Source organism: Mizuhopecten yessoensis, unplaced genomic scaffold (genome assembly GCF_002113885.1).
Source record: "Mizuhopecten yessoensis strain PY_sf001 unplaced genomic scaffold, ASM211388v2 scaffold11173, whole genome shotgun sequence".
Classification (NCBI taxonomy): Eukaryota; Metazoa; Mollusca; class Bivalvia; order Pectinida; family Pectinidae; genus Mizuhopecten; species Mizuhopecten yessoensis.
In genome coordinates this window covers 1,805,764-1,823,612 of record NW_018408916.1, presented here as the reverse complement: position 1 = coordinate 1,823,612, position 17,849 = coordinate 1,805,764, and the positions used below count along the sequence as shown (strand labels likewise).

The 17,849-nt window shown below is 39.1% G+C and overlaps 1 protein-coding gene across 1 annotated transcript in view; it reads right to left on the bottom strand.

Annotated features, from left to right (window-relative positions):
- Window positions 1-586: 586 nt before the first annotated feature.
- Window positions 587-17,849, bottom strand: part of LOC110467403 — a 60,304-nt gene continuing 43,041 nt past the window's right edge. Inside the window, exons 4-9 of the mRNA XM_021524548.1 lie at window positions 12,383-12,484; window positions 11,855-12,031; window positions 8,217-8,383; window positions 7,705-7,948; window positions 1,509-1,605; window positions 587-1,186 (exon numbers count right to left, since the gene is read on the bottom strand). Of these exons, the coding sequence (XP_021380223.1) occupies window positions 613-1,186; window positions 1,509-1,605; window positions 7,705-7,948; window positions 8,217-8,383; window positions 11,855-12,031; window positions 12,383-12,484 (1,361 nt within the window). The 3' untranslated portion in view covers window positions 587-612. The remainder of the gene's footprint in view (window positions 1,187-1,508; window positions 1,606-7,704; window positions 7,949-8,216; window positions 8,384-11,854; window positions 12,032-12,382; window positions 12,485-17,849) is intronic.

The window sequence follows — 17,849 nt, the reverse complement described above, 5'->3', positions numbered from 1 at the left end:
TAGTTATTTACAAATTAGTAAGAATATCAAATGCAGACTTTCCTTTGCAATTGAAAAAAATGTATATTAACTGTACAACTTCGATGAAATAGCGTATCTAGCATCGCATTGGCTTTGACAATTAATGAAACATGTCTTTACCGAATCTTTTGGTTTGATTTTTGTTGATGTCATGGTAAAAAACAGAAAAAGCCAGTAAAAGATAATGTTACAAAATTCAGGATGTCAAGGTGTGGGTAAAATCAGTCCAAGTCCAAGACGGAAAAATCTAGTTAATTACGGGGGGCTTGAAATAATGTCAAATATTACAGAATGACTTTCAGGTCAGGTGTCGGTAAAGGCAGGTTTCAATAAAATGCCATATACAGACGTACGTATATACATATGATTTACATGTACGACAAGAGTATAAAACGCGGTAAAGTGACACATAATTATGCAAATGAAGTCTTATTGTAAGATTTAAAATATGTGATATCCTTACACTTAACGTTCAGTTTTGTAAAATGCCCCCAAATATCCCCTGCTCATTTACTACATTCATTTACGCCAATTTGTCAACATTTACACTAGTATTTCCCTGTTATTTTTTTTATTGAAATCCATTGCCTTTTAAAACCAGGTATGCAAATGATACGAAACAATAATAAATAAAACATATAAAGGGGACCATGACGTTATATTTATGCTGCCGTTAGTTTCTTCCATTCGTCTACACTTGGAAAGATAATTGACAACTTCTGGATATTTTATGCGTATTTTATACATAAGCAGTTCTCCTAGATCCCCTTGTAAACACACATGTTCTCGGCTTTCTTCGACAGTTTCCGTACATCTGTCGGAACATTGACGGTCACGTGATCCATTAATATTGCTGCATAGACTTAACACATTTCCCACAATGCGTCTAGTATCTGGATTTTTTGAACTTAGAAATGTTTTCCATGGACAGTCATTGACAACTCCGCCAAACTGAGGTAGATATCGCTTGCATTTTTCTACTGTTTTCCAAGTCGTACAATATGGCATCGGGATATTTTGTCTAGGATAATAAGTCATAAAACCGAAGCACATCTCGTCGGTAGTCCCGTCGCCGAAATAAACCGTCCTTTGTTTGTCAATGGATGAATATGTGCAAGTAGTTCGGATCTCATCCCCTGGACGCACCTCGATTGGTGGGTCGTACCTGTTATGTTAAACAAAGAGTAAAACAATACATACTTGCACAGAAATTGACTCGATTTTGCAGAGATTTGTTAGAAATAAATGCGTTTTATTGGCTAGATTTTGCGAAGACTTGTTAGAAATGTGTGCGTTTCATGCATTTTTTTAATAGAGTATCTCTTAAAATAAAGAATGGCTGTGTTAGCAAAAATATATAATTTGAAAGTTTGAGACATTTCGAAGCATATTTGAAATTTGAATTTGGTTAATTCACAAACGGAATTTTTAATTTATGTGGGTCCGTGGTTAGTTTAACCATGTGAAAAAGCGGATAGTCAGCCTACTTGTAGAATGCTGGGCTATCGTATCTGTACGGATTATCAAAGGTGATGTCCCTGATCTTGGTTCCATTCCTGTGCAATGTGATTCTCTGTTTTATACCTGAAAGTAAAGGAACAAAATGTAATACTGCAAATTGTGAAGTTTTCGCCGATAGTAATTTTCGCAGTTATACTGTGCGAGGAACTGAATTCACAATAGGGACAACGCATTATTTAAGCATTGAACTGTTTTTGTATGGTATTTATGATCTATTTGAATGACACAGCTTTGCAAGCAAACAACATAATGCGCGCTTGTCATTCAAATAGATCATAAAAACCATACAAAAACAGTTCAATACTTATATTTACGTTTTCTCTTCCTTTTATGTTTTTTTAACTTATGATTTATACTTAAAATAAAAAATGCCCGCCTTATCGACAGTCCACACAATTTCGTTCAATAATTTGAACAGCGTATTGTCGCGTGCTGATTGGCAAACAAAGTAGTACTTTGACATTTTAACAAACACTTCAATTTTATTCCACAATTCAGTATCAATACAATTGCGTATGATATGTCTATAGGGTGATTTAAGTTTATCAATAGAAATCTGAGCTGAAAGTTAGATTTAAATTGTTCCGATTTTTCCCCGGAACAAATTTCGCGCATGGATAAATACAGTGAACACCGTGAATCCGACCTTGACCTCCACGAGGGAGTTATTTTTGGAAGTTTCTCTTTACTCATTTTGTGAAGATTGTATGGGAATCTGACTACAGTCGGTAGATTCTATAACAGCCTCGTTATTTGACATGTCGTGATCAGAAACTGAGGAATGCGACGGAGCACAGGGGTTCATTACAAATGTCTGAATGTTTTTTGGGGGGTAATAAACAACCCAAGCTCGACGTTATTAAAACGTCGAGCTTGGGTTGTTTATTTACCCTCAAATACCCCTCGGTTTCAATGGAGCCTCCATGGACGTCGAATGTGGTGTTGGTGCGTAAGAAGGATGGGTCTCCTCGACTATGTGTAGACTACCGCCAACTCAATCAACGGACAGTAAAGAATGCGTATGTACTTCCTAGAGTTGACGAGATCATGGATTCCTTAGCTGGGAACAGATTCTTTTCCGTGGTGGATATGAAGTCTGGTTACCACTAAGTGGAATTATTTGATCAGCATAAGGAACGGACAGCATTCACCGTGGGACCGCTAGGGTTTTATGAATACACCAGGATGCCGTTTGGACTTGCCAACGCGCCTGCCACGTACCAGCGTCTCATGGAAGAGTGTCTGTCTGATCTACATACCAGGATAAAGCTACGTCTATATCGACGATATTATAGTTTTCTCTCGGACATATGAGGAGCATTTAGAACGCTTGGACAAAGTTTTCCAGAGATTGAAGGATCATGGAATGAAGCTCTCTCCTCAGAAATGCAACTTGTTCAAGAGAAAGGTTAAGTATGTTGGGCACATTGTTTCGGAGGACGGTATAGAACCAGACCCAGCAAAGATTGAGAAGGTGGTGAATTGACCGCGCCCACAGACTCCGGAGAACGTAAGACGGTTCTTGGGATTCGTGGGATATTATCGCCGATTCATTAAGGATTTCTCACGCATTGCCCGTCCTTTATCAATGTTGATGCCTACCACCAGGAAACCTAAGACGGGAGCTAAAGAAGTGAAAGCGGAAGGTCGCCAATGGGTCTGGGGAGAGGAGCAGGGAGCTGCATTTGAGTATTTGAAGAAATGTCTAACAGAACCTCCTGTCCTCGGTTATCCAGATTTCGACCAACCATTTTGTCTTCACACAGATGCGTCACTACTAGGACTTGGTGCTGTGCTCTACCAAGAAGACAGCGGTGTGAAGAAAGTAATCGCTTATGCCAGTAGAGGATTGTCCAAGTCCGAACAGCGATATCCTGCGCATAAACTTGAGTTCCTGGCGCTCAAATGGGCAGTCACGGACAAGTTTAAGGATTACCTGTTTGGCCAGAGGTTTACTGCAGTGACGGACAACAATCCTTTGACTTACGTTTTATCATCGGCGAAACTTGATGCCACATCACAGAGATGGGTAGCGGCTCTTGCGGCGTATGACTTTGACATCATCTATCGACCAGGTAGCCATAACGCGGATGCTGACGGGATGTCACGCCACCCTTCATTGAAGAAGCCAGAAGAGCAAATTATTCCCAGTGATGTCATAAAGGCTCTCAACTTTCGAGTGCAAACACCATGTGTTGAGAGTGTTTCGATGTCCGCCGATGTTTTACAACCATTGGAAGATGAACCGATCATGACAGACATCCAAATGGTTGCTGAGGAGCAGCAGAATGACCCAGATCTTTCCTTTTGGATACTGTGGGTAAGGGAAGGGAAGACACCACGGAAGGATGATATTCCATTTTCCAGGATTCATTCAGCTTTGAGAAGTAATTTTGAGAAGCTGAAGCTGGAAGGTGATGTACTCTACAGATGCAGATCAGTAGAAGGAGAGGAAAGGAAACAGCTGTTATTACCTCGTTCCCAGATTCCAACAGTGCTGTCGTTGGTTCATGACAAGATGGGTCACCTTGGACGAGGCAAGACATTATCCTTACTTCAAGATAGGTTTTTCTGGATTGGAATGATGCGTGATACGGAGGACTGATTAAAGTTTGTCGACGCTGTGTGCTAGGAAAATCTCCAACCAACAGTTGTGCTCCGCTTGTAAACATCAGTTCATACCAACCATTGGAACTTGTCTGTATGGATTTCCTTTGTCTTGAAACATCTAAGGGAGGATACAACGATGTGCTCGTGATCACAGACCACTTCACGAAATACGCTTTGGCCATTCCCACGAAGAATACCACTGCTAAGACGACAGCAGATACCTTTTTCAATCATTTCGTCGTCCACTATGGGTTACCCAAGAGGATTCATTCCGACAGAGGACCCAATTTCGAGAGCCAGTTGCTTAAGTTGTGCAAGGTTACTGGTGTTGCGAAGTCTCACACTACGCCCTACCACCCCATGGGAAATGGACTTTGTGAACGGTTTAACCGTACCTTGATCAGCATGCTCAGGACGCTCGAACAAGATCAGAAGAAGGATTGGAAGGCACACATTTCATCGCTTGTCCATGCATATAACTGCACCCGACACGAGTCAACAGGCCAGTCTCCTTATTTTTTGATGTTCGGAAGGAACCCGCGGTTACCTGTGGATCTTGCTTTCGGGCTTGATTTCGGCCATAAGGAGACATCTATGACTGCCTACGTCGGAGATCTACGACAGCGTTTGAAGAAAGCGTATGAACTAGCTTCAGCCAATATATCTAAGGTCCAGTCAAAACAGAAAAAGAACTATGACACTAAAGTTCGAGGAACTACTATCGCTATCGGAGATCGTGTGCTGGTGAAGGTTGTTGCCTTCGATGGCAGGCATAAGTTGGCCAACAAGTGGGAGGAAGAACCCTACATTGTGACTGGACAACCCAACGCTGAGGTACCAGCATACACAGTGAAGAAGGAGAATGGCGAGGGAAAAGTGCGAACTTTACACCGGAACCTACTTCTTCCGATCAGTTACATTTCCGGGTTTGATCAGCTTGTATCACCTCCCCGACGGACGAAACCCCCAGGGACACGCTCACGAAAGGCTGCTAAGGACGATTCGTCTGATAGCAGTTCTTCCTGTTCGTCGTCGTCATTTGATGATGAGGTACTCTTAGTGGCTGTTGACCATCCCACAGATGTCGCAGCCGGCGCCACCGATGGAGATACCTCAGGGGATAGAGAAGTGTCGGAAACAGGGTCGGAAAAGGATGGGGACGCCCAAGGAAGTGATTCCACCCTGGATGAAGATGCAGCGCCTGATCAGGAAAATCCACACGCCTCTTCACCACCAGTTGTGACTCGTCAGTCGCAAAGGACGAGGGTTAAACCTCAGTGGATGCGAGAAGGGGAATTTGTATTTTCTCACCAACAAGTCAAAGAACCAGATTGGAAAGAAAGAGCCAGATTTCTAGGAGAACTAGCTGCAAGTGGCATGTTTGATGGCCAGGAAGACAGTGTGAAGACGACACTTTTGCAGATAGTTTCTGGGACGACAAAATGACATGTACATATTTTGAAAACATTGATATTGATGTAAAACGGATGTAACAGGATTTTATAATAGGAAAAATGTAGGTAGGATTGAATTGTATTCTATGTTCATATCGAGGACGATATTCTTTGGTCAGGAGGAGCATGTGGCAGGATTGAATTTTATCAAATTTAGTTTAATGTTGTATAATAATTGTTGTATAATAATATGTCCGGTATAGAGGTCAGTAGTGTGACGTCAGTATACATCTATTATCTGATTGGCTATTGGGTTGGCGCGCGATACCTTTGTATGACTAGGTAGACGAGAGAGCGACGACAACGACAACTGACAAGAATATAAGTGAGGTATAAACTCGATTTCTCGATTTACAAACTAACCTGTCGATCTTTTCTATTTGTCCTTTCTCCTGTCCGGCGTGCGGTATTTCCCGCGAGCAGTATCTGATATTATTTATACGGTATTTTATATTATTTTAAATAAAACATGTATGTGTGCGTACGCTGGGTTTACCTGAGTGACCGCCATTACACCGGCCGGTACGATTGTGTTTATATTCCATATCTTATTATTTGTATCGTTTATGTTTCCAGACTTGAATATGTGTACAGACTAATACATGAGCTGGACATATTGTAAAGCCTTCTGCCACACAGAGGTGATTATTTCATTATAAGTCATAAGAATCCCAATATATATATATCCTTTTGAATGTCCCGTCATAGTGTACGTCCGTGAATAGTTTTCACCATTTATGAGTAACGTCAACAGTAAATGCCAAAAGTCCATACACTTATAATATAATATATGTGTAAAGGTAAATTGTAATCCATATTGTAACTAATAGATAAGGAAATAGTATATGCCCTATTTCCAATTCTTTATTTGTTATTATATAATCCCCGGTTAAACGTACGTATTTTACAGCTAAGTGTTAATTGTCAGATTGTACTCGTTTCTGTAATATCTGTATATATGTTATGTGTATGTGTAGTAAAGTATTGTATGTTTGTATCGTTGCAGGGTAAGATTTACCTTCAATAAAACCACTGGTTCGTTATTAAAACGTCGAGCTTGGGTTGTTTATTTACCCCCAAATACCCCTCGGTTTCATTTATGTGTGCTGTGACACATATCAGTAGGTTTGTAACATATGTGTCAGTAGGTCTATATAATGTGTGTATTTCAGACATTTATAACGAACCCCTGTTGATCAGTGCAGTGTAACAGACGATATTTCTGATCAATTGCATGAGTGTTAAAATTTCAACCGATGTGCATTTTGTACGATATGGTTGCAATAAAAGTGCTTTTTATTAAAAGAATATCTTTTGCACATAAATTTACAATGACATTGTCGATTCTCACAATGCCCAGCGATATTTCAGCAGCCGTCATGTTTATTTACATTGGATATTGTAGTTCCGGTCAGTGTTGTATTAATACGCAACGAATTGTGTCTCGTGCTGCATGGTAATTAAAGTCCCATCAACGACACAGCTTTCAAAGAGGCTATATAGTGACAATGCCATGCAAATGTATATATATATATGTGTGTCCGAAAACATATTCAAGATTTATTCGAATTTGTAACCGTCACTTATTGGAAATGCACATGTATATAATCAAATAGATTCATTGGGCAAAACGTAAGTTCTTGTAGGTAGGAGGAATGTTAAAACCCTCTTCACTACAATACTATTCTCCTAAAGTAAAAGAAAAACAATTAAAAAAAACACTTCATGAATAATAAATACAGGCAGCAGTCTTGTTTACGAATATATTATTTTTATATATATATGATATACGTATGGCTTCAAAAGGCTAGTTTAAGCATAAGTACTAGATATGTGAAACATGACTAGCTATGCAATAATGAAATTTGAATAAACAAATACTTTTTTGGTTCAAAATGAAGGATCAAAATAATAACTTGAAAAGTAACAAGTTTTGAAATACAAGAATATTTTGTTTGTTTTTGAGTGACAAAAAAACCCACCAATACAACTTAGCTATTTTTGCATTTTATAATTTTACAATATAAAACTAAAAAAGCTTACGAAACGTTGTTAAATCAGAACATTTATGTTTAATTTTTCTTTAAAAAATACCTACCCATATAGTGCATGTGGTTGACCGCCCTGGTGATGTATATCGGGGTGGGGAACATGGCGCCCGTACAGTCTCTAGAACAAGAGGAATGAAAGTCAACTTCCGGTTGGCGTGGTGGAATCTCGATGAATTCCTGCCCAACGGCAAACATGGCGGCGTCGTATTTTCGGCGTCTGTCCGTGAAGTAGAGAACCATGCCGGAACTGTCCGAGTGGCCATCTTGTCGCCTCCGATTATTCCAGTGAATCTACAACGAAATGACGACACGATATTGAAACAAATCGTACTGGAAACAGATAAGAATAATAGTCTTGACTGACTCAAATATTTATAAAAGGACAAATGCACAACAGCTTTCAAGGACAGGAAAGATTTGGCATTTTAATTGCCATTCTTATATTAAATTAGTCCATCACACATTGTCTTTTAACATTTTTGCCAAAATGTAACAGATTTTGTTTTTCATTTAAAACGTCAGCTAAAAAAATCTAGGCATGCATGTTAACATGAATTACCTGCATCGCTGCCCTTCGGAACCCCCTCCTACCGATTCGGAAGCCGGTATTTGCGTGAAGACAGTCCCCGGAACTCCCTACAGTCCAGGTCCCTATGATGTTAATACACTTCGGGTGGGCCAACATACCACACTTGAAAGCATTAGAAGTGGCTGGTACCTCTTCCTCTGAAGACACAAAATAAGACACACCGGTAAACTTCTCTGTTTAAGAAACAGATTTTTGGCAAAAAAAGAACCCCTCCTCTAAGGAAATAAAACGCAACAAAGAACATACCTCGAAGAACTAAAACAAGTAAAACAAAAATGATAACCCGTCAAAATGTATGAGGTATCTTCATACATTCCAAAATCATATCTAGGGATTTCATATACCAGCACCCACTTACACGTGAGATTATTATTTTCTGTTTTTATTTCACATTACGGTCAACCACCGTCGTGGGTTTCTACTCAAAACTACAAATCCTAATGATTTTACATCTTCAGACATATCTTTCTTGATTATCAACAGGACATGGACAGCTTTTATCTGTATTTGCGTTACATGGGCACTATATACACCACAAAGATGAATATGCCTTTACGCCAACACATGGCACGGAAGTGACGTCACGTGATTCGATTATGTCGCCATTCTCATATTTGTCAATATGATGCCTCGTGGTCTGTTTTAAACAACACTGTAAATTCTTTGAACCATGTCACTTACTGCAACGTTATATAATTATTGTTAAAATTCGTTTTGCTTTCAGTGGTATACTAACGCATGCAGTTCTATGAATCTGCAAAGGCATTGATCTAACACTGGGCATGACGTTTTCATTGGATTGCAATGCACTTCACGAGCTAGACAAACGTTTGATTGATTAAGAAAGCCACGCATAGATCTAATGTACGTTTGTGACAGTCGATTCTCTGTCGGTGAAACTGACAAGTTTTAGGAGTGTGTTGCATGTCTAGCAAAATACCAAGGTCTCATATGAGTTTACATTAACCAGAACGTCAGTTTCAAGGATACCCTTTGTTAAACCTACTGCTGATTATAAAACGATGTGGTTTATAGTTTGTACAGTCTGTACCTTCACAAGTTCCATAAACCTACAAGCATCATAGCATACTGGGTGACGCCAGAACCTTAACTACGAAAGCATTACATAATACCCTTTATACATTTCATTCAACACTTCCTAGAGTTTTCAACTTTAAAAATATATGGTCTCTTTACAGAATAGCAGTTATATAACTGATATTTTTTGTATTTTTGATATGTATATGTTTCATAATACATTTTAAATGACGGTCTAATGGATGTTACAACGGTATGTAACGGTCTGTATGCTACAGACAATTGGTTCCAGCTATGTCCGTTTGTTGTAATATAAGCAGTGTGCAAAAACGCGATACCTCGATTCGTCAGACATCCCTATGAATGTCGTCACTTATAATCAGGAAGTCGGATATAGCAGGTATATTTTTCGTCAATCTTGTATTCACCTATTAACACTAAATATTATATACTATAAGCAACTTTACCAGATGGGTTAACGCTTACTAGGAATCCATGTTAAGCTATGAAAGAGTGTTGGACCAGAGATGATACCGATAAGGCCTCGACTTGTTGAGTGTTTCTTCATCCATTTAAGTATAACCGGAAATATAATACTGTTACTACATATTGCACAGCTTACTGATAATCACAACATGTCAGTCTTCGCGAAGGATGACGTGTCGATGTATCTTTCAAACATGCAGACATGTTTGCATGTAATTTGTAAATAGGACTTAAATTGAAAAAGTGCAGATATTTTCAAAAGCGTGCTGACAGTTTGTTGTTGCTCGGTGAAATTAAATTAATCAATCCCTTCGCCGCGTTTCATTTTGCAGACACGAATCTCACAGAACAGGAGTGTTCATTGCATATTGTTTACACTATGAGTTACAGACACGTGTGTATATACGCTGATCTCTGTGGCGGAAAAGGTTACGTAAGTAAAATAGATTAAGAGGTTCTTAGCTCTGCTTCATGCCCTGTGGTTTATCAGTAGTGATTCTGTTTTCTTTTTTCTGTATAAAATGCTTTAATTATATTTATTCGTAAATAAAGCCGAGCATCAAATGAACAAGACGCTACAGTGATGGTCCTCTCGTAGCTGTCCCTACCACCACCATCAACGTAACCACGAGAATAGCCTGACGGAATATAGAGGTTCCTCAACGACTGATGGCTGGTTATCATGTTTAACTTACTCGAGTAAGTTAATTGTATAAAGACACGAGGTTTACCGAGTGTCGTTAACAATTTGAAAATTAACTCATACAAGAGTAAGAAAAAAAAAATGATAACCAACCATCACGAGTTTGGGGACATTTTTCTTTCGCAACGTTCAGATACTATATATTATATCTAGAAAACCATATGTTTTTCTTGGGAATGGATACTTTATTTTTTGCCGGTCGGGGAAACAGTTGACATGAACTACGACGTCACAATTGCAGATGACGTCGTAAAGCATTGTTTCTCGACCTCATAATTAGAAGATTGACCAATGAAATAAAGCCCAGAGTGTTACATGTACCCACTAGTGGGTAACCAGAAAGTTTACCGACTTCCTTGCAGGTTTATCCAATGAGTCGCGAGTGAAGAAACCTATAGCGGTTGTGAGATAATATCATATACATGTATTTTTACCGCCTAACAACAAAGCTTATATATGAAGAAATGTCATATATTTTATTTTTTTGCAAATGATGATACGAATCTCGAATAGAATCCCTTGATGAAATACCAAACCTGTATTTTATACAACCGTTTCCGAGAGATATTTAAATTTGCCAAAGAAAAGCATAGTATAGGTATTGAACACAATTCTTATTCTAGTATATACATTTGCAGTTTATTTCTGCCTTAGTCATGTTCGCCTTGCTTACCTCTAGGAACTGCAAGAACTTTTCTCACATAGGTTCTTATAGTGATTGTTATCATCCATAAATACTGTACATGGAACGACAGATACTGAAAACATACTGTCGCTAAAGTTCTGTATCTTTAAGTCGGACTTAAATATCGATCGATTTTGTTTATCGAGAAGAGCAAGGAGCAAGTATCCTTGTTTACATAGCGGCTATCGTGCATAAACCCTTGTCTGTGAAATAGAAAGAAACGCGCGAGAAAAGTATAGTTTGGTCAGTCATTCGAGTGGAAGGATGATTCGGGATTATAATATTACTAGGAAATGTCTTAGAATACGCTTGAAACTCTGCTTCAGATAACATGTTATATGAGGTTGAACCAATCACTCGAAGGACTAATGTTTTTAATGTGCTGTTATATCAATATTGTTTTAATGACGGTTTTACAGAAAAGAACACAACCGATTTCTTCATCTTTGGTAGCTAAGTGTTCGCTTCGTATACACTCCACTTGTTAGTGGAATGTTACGAAGCGAACACTTGGCTAGCGAAGATGGATTTCTTAGACTTAAAAACATTGATCATGTTCCGAGATTAAAATCTTTCTCTAAAATCTTTGTATCATAGTGTTATCCTATCTTTATGGCGTGCTTTGATGACACATTCGTAAAACAGTGTAATTTGAGTATGTGACTGAAACACAGTGATTAACCCAGATACCCTTACCTCGCTCGTCACACCCAAATAGGAGGATATGGTGAGTAAGTTCCTGGTTGTCGATGATGGGGCGGGTCCCTACCAGGTGAAAGTCACCGTCAGGTAGGTCAAATATCTGACAGTAGTAGTTGGTCACGTGGGATGGGACGTCTGTCCTTGGAAACTTCAGTGTCACGTTCTGCATCCCTAAGTAAATAAGACGAATGTATCTTAATTATTTACTTGACTGACAGTTGTCATACTTTTGATATTTCTATCCTAATGTGCAGAATGTGACAAATTTCAACTTACTTCATTATATTCACTTTACCATCAGATATATATCCAACCCATGCATGAACAGCGCTACGCTTAGCAAGAGCGGTAAACGGCATTAAACATGGTTGTCTGCCACATTCATAATAATTACGTTCCAGAGTTTCAATTAAAACTGGAGCCTTTTCTAGGTAATAAGGCAAGGCCTATTTTTGTTTTTGTCTAAATGAGTTCAGAAGACACTTCCCAAAGTGAAACAATGTACGCATGATTATAAATTACCTGGCTCTTCAAACGCCGGACAGTTTCCGTTTCCGGTAGCTGAACAGTCCAACCACGTGTTTTTCTCCCGACACAGTTCACTGTTGAGTGGCTCACACACACCTGTAAATTACACAAATAAAGGATATCATTATCGTTGTCTATCTAGCCCCCGTCAGTTGCCGTGAGGGCTAAGGCGTTGGACAGAGTTTAAACTCCAGTGTGCTGGTACGTACGGGTTCGACTCCAGGCGCCGGAGGCAAATTGTGTCCGACCTCTATAGGTTCGAAACAAGTTATTTTTATGTCTTTATATATGAAATAAAATACATTAAAGAGCATGCAGAAAAAAGCCGTTGGTAAGTAGCTATGTTCTTTAAAAAACACACCAAAAAACCCCATCAACTATGATTTGGAAAAGCAAATGCCATGCACTCTAATCGTATTGTTATCAGGGATTTGTATCTATGGTGTTTAGTGAGGAAGAGACCCGCAAAAACGTTGGTTACAGCACAACCGTGAGCATAACTATTTGCACAAATTTAATGAATAACAGCAATGTATACAAAATACGAGGATAATTTTATAAACCTCTCAAACAAGATAGCATCTGGTCTATAGTGTTTTTCTAAATATTTTCGTCTCTAATCTACATTCTATCCATGTTTACACATTCTCCCTCATCACATTTTATATACAATTTTCGTAATAATGAAGTATGGATAAATATATAGGGTCACTTTTACAGTTTTGTTTGATTGGGTATAACTATTTGGTAACAGAAACATCTTTCCGGATGTTGGCCTACGTGACCAGTGTCTTGTTTTAGACACACTTTTCTGAATTACATCAACATATGCGCTGTGTTTAATCCAGCCTGTCTGGTGGAGGTGTTTCGTGGCCCCTATAATGGCAGATGAGATGTGCTGTTCTTAGGGGATTTACAACCATCAATAACAAAATGCTATATCTGTCACTATTTGGCCAGCTGCTCGGGCTAAAATCGATGGTTCGTGCAATATTGCACAATGTATTATTTAAAGCATACCAAAACAGGTATATAGCAGGCGTAACCGGTGTTTCAACAGCTGTTGAATAAAATGTAGTTTTATATAAAATGTGATACATCAAAGAATCACCGAGTTGTCTTATCAGCCTTAGACCTGTATCATCTATTGGTACTCGGCTGTGTGTATTCTCCTCTGGTGATTATATAACCTGTTACGAGCAGGCCTACTAGTGTACTCCCGACTGTGTGTATTCTCCACTAGTAATTATATAACCTGTTACGAGCAGGCCTACAAGTGTACTCCCGACTGTGTGTATTCTCCTCTTGTGATTATATAACCTGTTACGAGCAGGCCTACTAGTGTACTCCCGACTGTGTGTATTCTCCTCTTGTGATTATATACCCTGTTACGAGCAGGCCTACTAGTGTCCTCCCGACTGTGTGTATTCTCCTCTAGTGATTATATAGCCTGTTACGAGCAGGCCTACTAGTGTCCTCCCGACTGTGTGTATTCTCCTCTAGTGATTATATACCCTGTTACGAGCAGGCCTACTAGTGTCCTCCCGACTGTGTGTATTCTCCTCTAGTGATTATATACCCTGTTACGAGCAGGCCTACTAGTGTCCTCCCGACTGTGTGTATTCTCCTCTAGTGATTATATAACCCGTTACGAGCAGGCCTACTAGTGTACTCCCGACTGTGTGTATTCTCCCCTAGTAATTATATAACCTGTTACGAGCAGGCCTACAAGTGTACTCCCGACTGGGTGTATTCTCCTCTTGTGATTATATAACCTGTTACTAGCAGGCCTACTAGTGTACTCCCGACTGTGTGTATTCTCCACTAGTAATTATATAACCTGTTACGAGCAGGCCTACTAGTGTGCTCCCGACTGTGTGTATTCTCCTCTAGTGATTATATATCCTGTTACGAGCAGGCCTACTAGTGTACTCCCGACTGTGTGTGTTCTCCTCTAGTGCTTATATAACCTGTTACGAGCAGGCCTACTAGTGTGCTCCCGACTGTGTGTATTCTCCTCTAGTGATTATATAACCTGTTACGAGCAGGCTTACTAGTGTTCTCCCGATGGTTCTGAACTTGACATGTCACTCTATAATGCAACACATTTCGCCTAGAAAAATGTCCCTCTGTGTCTTAACCTGCATTGCTGTGACGTTTACGTCTGCAAAAACAAATCTTTGATCTCCATTGTCGGCTAACATTACTGTATATGCAATGTTCCCCAACAGAAGCGCATGCTGATTGTTGATGTTTTGACTGGTATATAATGACAGTGTACACATGTTACGTGGGTATCTTGTAAACACTACGTTTACACAGTGTGCGAACCCTCTCATATGTCAAATTGGATAAAACTGACTAACAGCTTCATTTATCATCCCGGTGAAACTGTACTTCATCATTCTGAATGACACCATATCGGTGTAGCTAGTAGGATAAGAAGACAATTTTACATAGAGAGCATAAACATAAAAATATAATCGGAACTCGAAGTCTATTGTCTCAACGACAACCACACAACCAATCGAATAGGTACGAACACAATAAAACAGTGAATAGCGCTGTCCAGAAGAAACATGAATTACAAAGAAGTTTGGGAATATTTCTAATTAAGTAATGTAATACACAGCAATGGTTACAGAAAATGTAAAGACGACCTAAACAAGTGCACTGTCCAGCGAGGGCAATCACAACGAGTTTGTAATGTACAATGCTTTCATTCAGGACAGCCAACGTTAGAATTGGACCTCATAATTATGTAATGATCAGTGTCTTTGTGCAAATCATTCTAAACATACTGACATGTTAAGCTTATATAGTAGTGTTTATTTCGTCTCGTGATTAAAACTAACATGTGCGATACTAGCTTCAGATTAAAAGATCGTCTTTTGTAGCTTTGTTCGTTAAACATCACAATTTAAATTAATTGCTTTAGTTTAAAAGAATTTTTTTAGTGTAAGCAAAGGAACATTAATGAAACCACGCCTCGAAGCTGTGTGAGAAGCAATAGGGTTTCTTATCGTAAGAGTGCCTGCATAATTAGACATTTTGTTTCGTGTCTTGTAAGAGATAACGAATACACCAAACATGAACTGATGTCCACTTGAGATTCCGAGGACCTTTTCTAATCTTCAATCGAGGTTAAATAAACAAACAAATATTTCCGTAATACTATGTACATCAAATGAACGAGATTTCTATTAACTAGCCCTGTTTTTGTTACATTACATCTGCCAGGATATGGGTGTATCACCGTTCTAATTGCTGTAAAATAAAACACCTCGTTGGATAAGATACTTAGCTTAAAATGCCTGAAATGGTAGCTCTTTTCAAGGTAACATCTCCAGCACGCGCTCAGCGGGCCACAATAAGACTGATGAAGAATACTAAGATAAGGCATTCGACGTACGTACGACTATTCGCATGATTAATATGGTTTATTACACGTGATAAACTTGCCTTTGCTTAAGCTTCCATGGAAGAGGGATAAGCACTTTGTATCAGGCACGTGTTGACGAGACTTCGGCACATTCATAGCGCGAATGATTAGCAAGACACATAAAAAATACAAACCTTACCGTCAGATCTTTTAATGCAGTTCGCTAATTAAATGTCTTTCAATGATGATTAACACATATACATCAGTGATAAAACAACATTGGGGAAAACACCAGCAGTTTTTCAGTCGTAATTTTGACAATTATATTATTTTCTTTAAATCTATATTTTTCTTAAAGCTCGCGTACTGAGTTGTCGCTGTTGTTTAATGAACACACTGTAAACGAGGCTATAGATAGACAAGTAAAACTATTTGATTATTATCTTGGCTGTAAGTGCATTCCAGAAAGACGCCAAAACAGACCTTCTGCCTCCGGTAACGGCTTTGTGTATACTACATTCTTTTGAAAAAAAATCTCTTTGAACCGACGAAACAAAATTAAAGTGAACATAACGTAGTAAATTTCAGTAGGATATTGGATTAACTACATCCGTAGGATATGGGATAAAATGCAGAGGTAGGATATGGGTTAAAACACACAGGTACTGTATATATATGATATTGATTTAAATGTACGGACAGGATATGTAACCAAATAAAATACCAAGATATGGGATCAGATACACACAGTAAGATGATATGAGATCATAATTATAATGAAACGAATATTACATGGATTTTTTTGCAATGACGTGCATGGCATTTTTATACTGGTTGCAAGTTGGCTTTTTGTCATTTTGACCATAAAAGTCAATTTGCTGTCAAATGCGTGTTGTATCTTGTGACTAAACAAAAAGAACAAAGAAAGAGATGGTATGTACCGGTAAGTATTACCAAGGCAACGGAGACACCTACAACACAAGGTTGTCATTTTCAATAAAACGTTTGTGTGAACGCGATTAGATTAAGTGACTTAGATCTAACAATATTCTTGTCATGCATAAACGCTGTCGTGACATTTGGCCATCTCTTCGAACCATCAAAACACATTTCCGCTGTAGAAGTTCCATTATCGGAGCTACGTAATTCACCAATATGCTTGTCAGGATGTCAGGAGCTGTCTGGGGCTTCACACGTCACATTTAGCAAGATAAAAGTCACACTGAGCCGTTAATCTTAAACTGTAGTCAAGGTGACGGTCACACGTCAAATACGCCGCAGAAACAATCGATGTGTATGTCACAAAGAACCGTCACCAGGCGCGTAGCTGCCTATAGGCAGAATAGGCAACTGCCTACACATAAATTTCATAAATACACTTTTTTTTACTGGTCCTTGTTTTTGTCGATTACATGTATAATTTTGCTTTTTGACTGTCTTCGGATAAAGTTTTTTTCCCGTTCCCGAGCCGTCATTAACGAGCCGTTCCATTGCCGTCCAGTTTTCTTTTGTAAGCCTATGTTTTTAAACTCGGCGATTTCAATTTGTCTGAACTCTGTCTGACCTTTGAAATCGTTCAGTAACTTGTATACTGACTTTGGATAACGCTTAAAACATTTATTCACATAAATCACTGATGTTGCCCATCATAAAGTATGCATATTCGACAAAATGTGTGATATAATATGGAATGAAATATATTTCCCGATATTTTCTCACAAAAAAAATGAGCTTTATTTTCATTAATTAAACTATTGAAATTGCCAGCGGAACACGGGAGATTGCTCCTAAGGCCTTCTATTATTCCAAATTTTCCTGGGGGAGGCCCCCCAGACCCCCACCAAAGGGAGGGGGAAATCCCCTTCCATACCCTCCCTCTCTCGCGCTTCGCGCTCGGGTGCTGCCTGCGGCAACACATTGTCGTGGAAAGACCACCTCCCGTTCCCTCCCCCTCTCGCGCTTCGCGCTAACATTCTGCCCACATACCATATTCAACCCAGCTACGCCCCTGGTCACCCATAGTTACGTAGTCATTGTTAAGGTCATAGCTCACTTATAGCCGGTCACAATAAAGCGTCA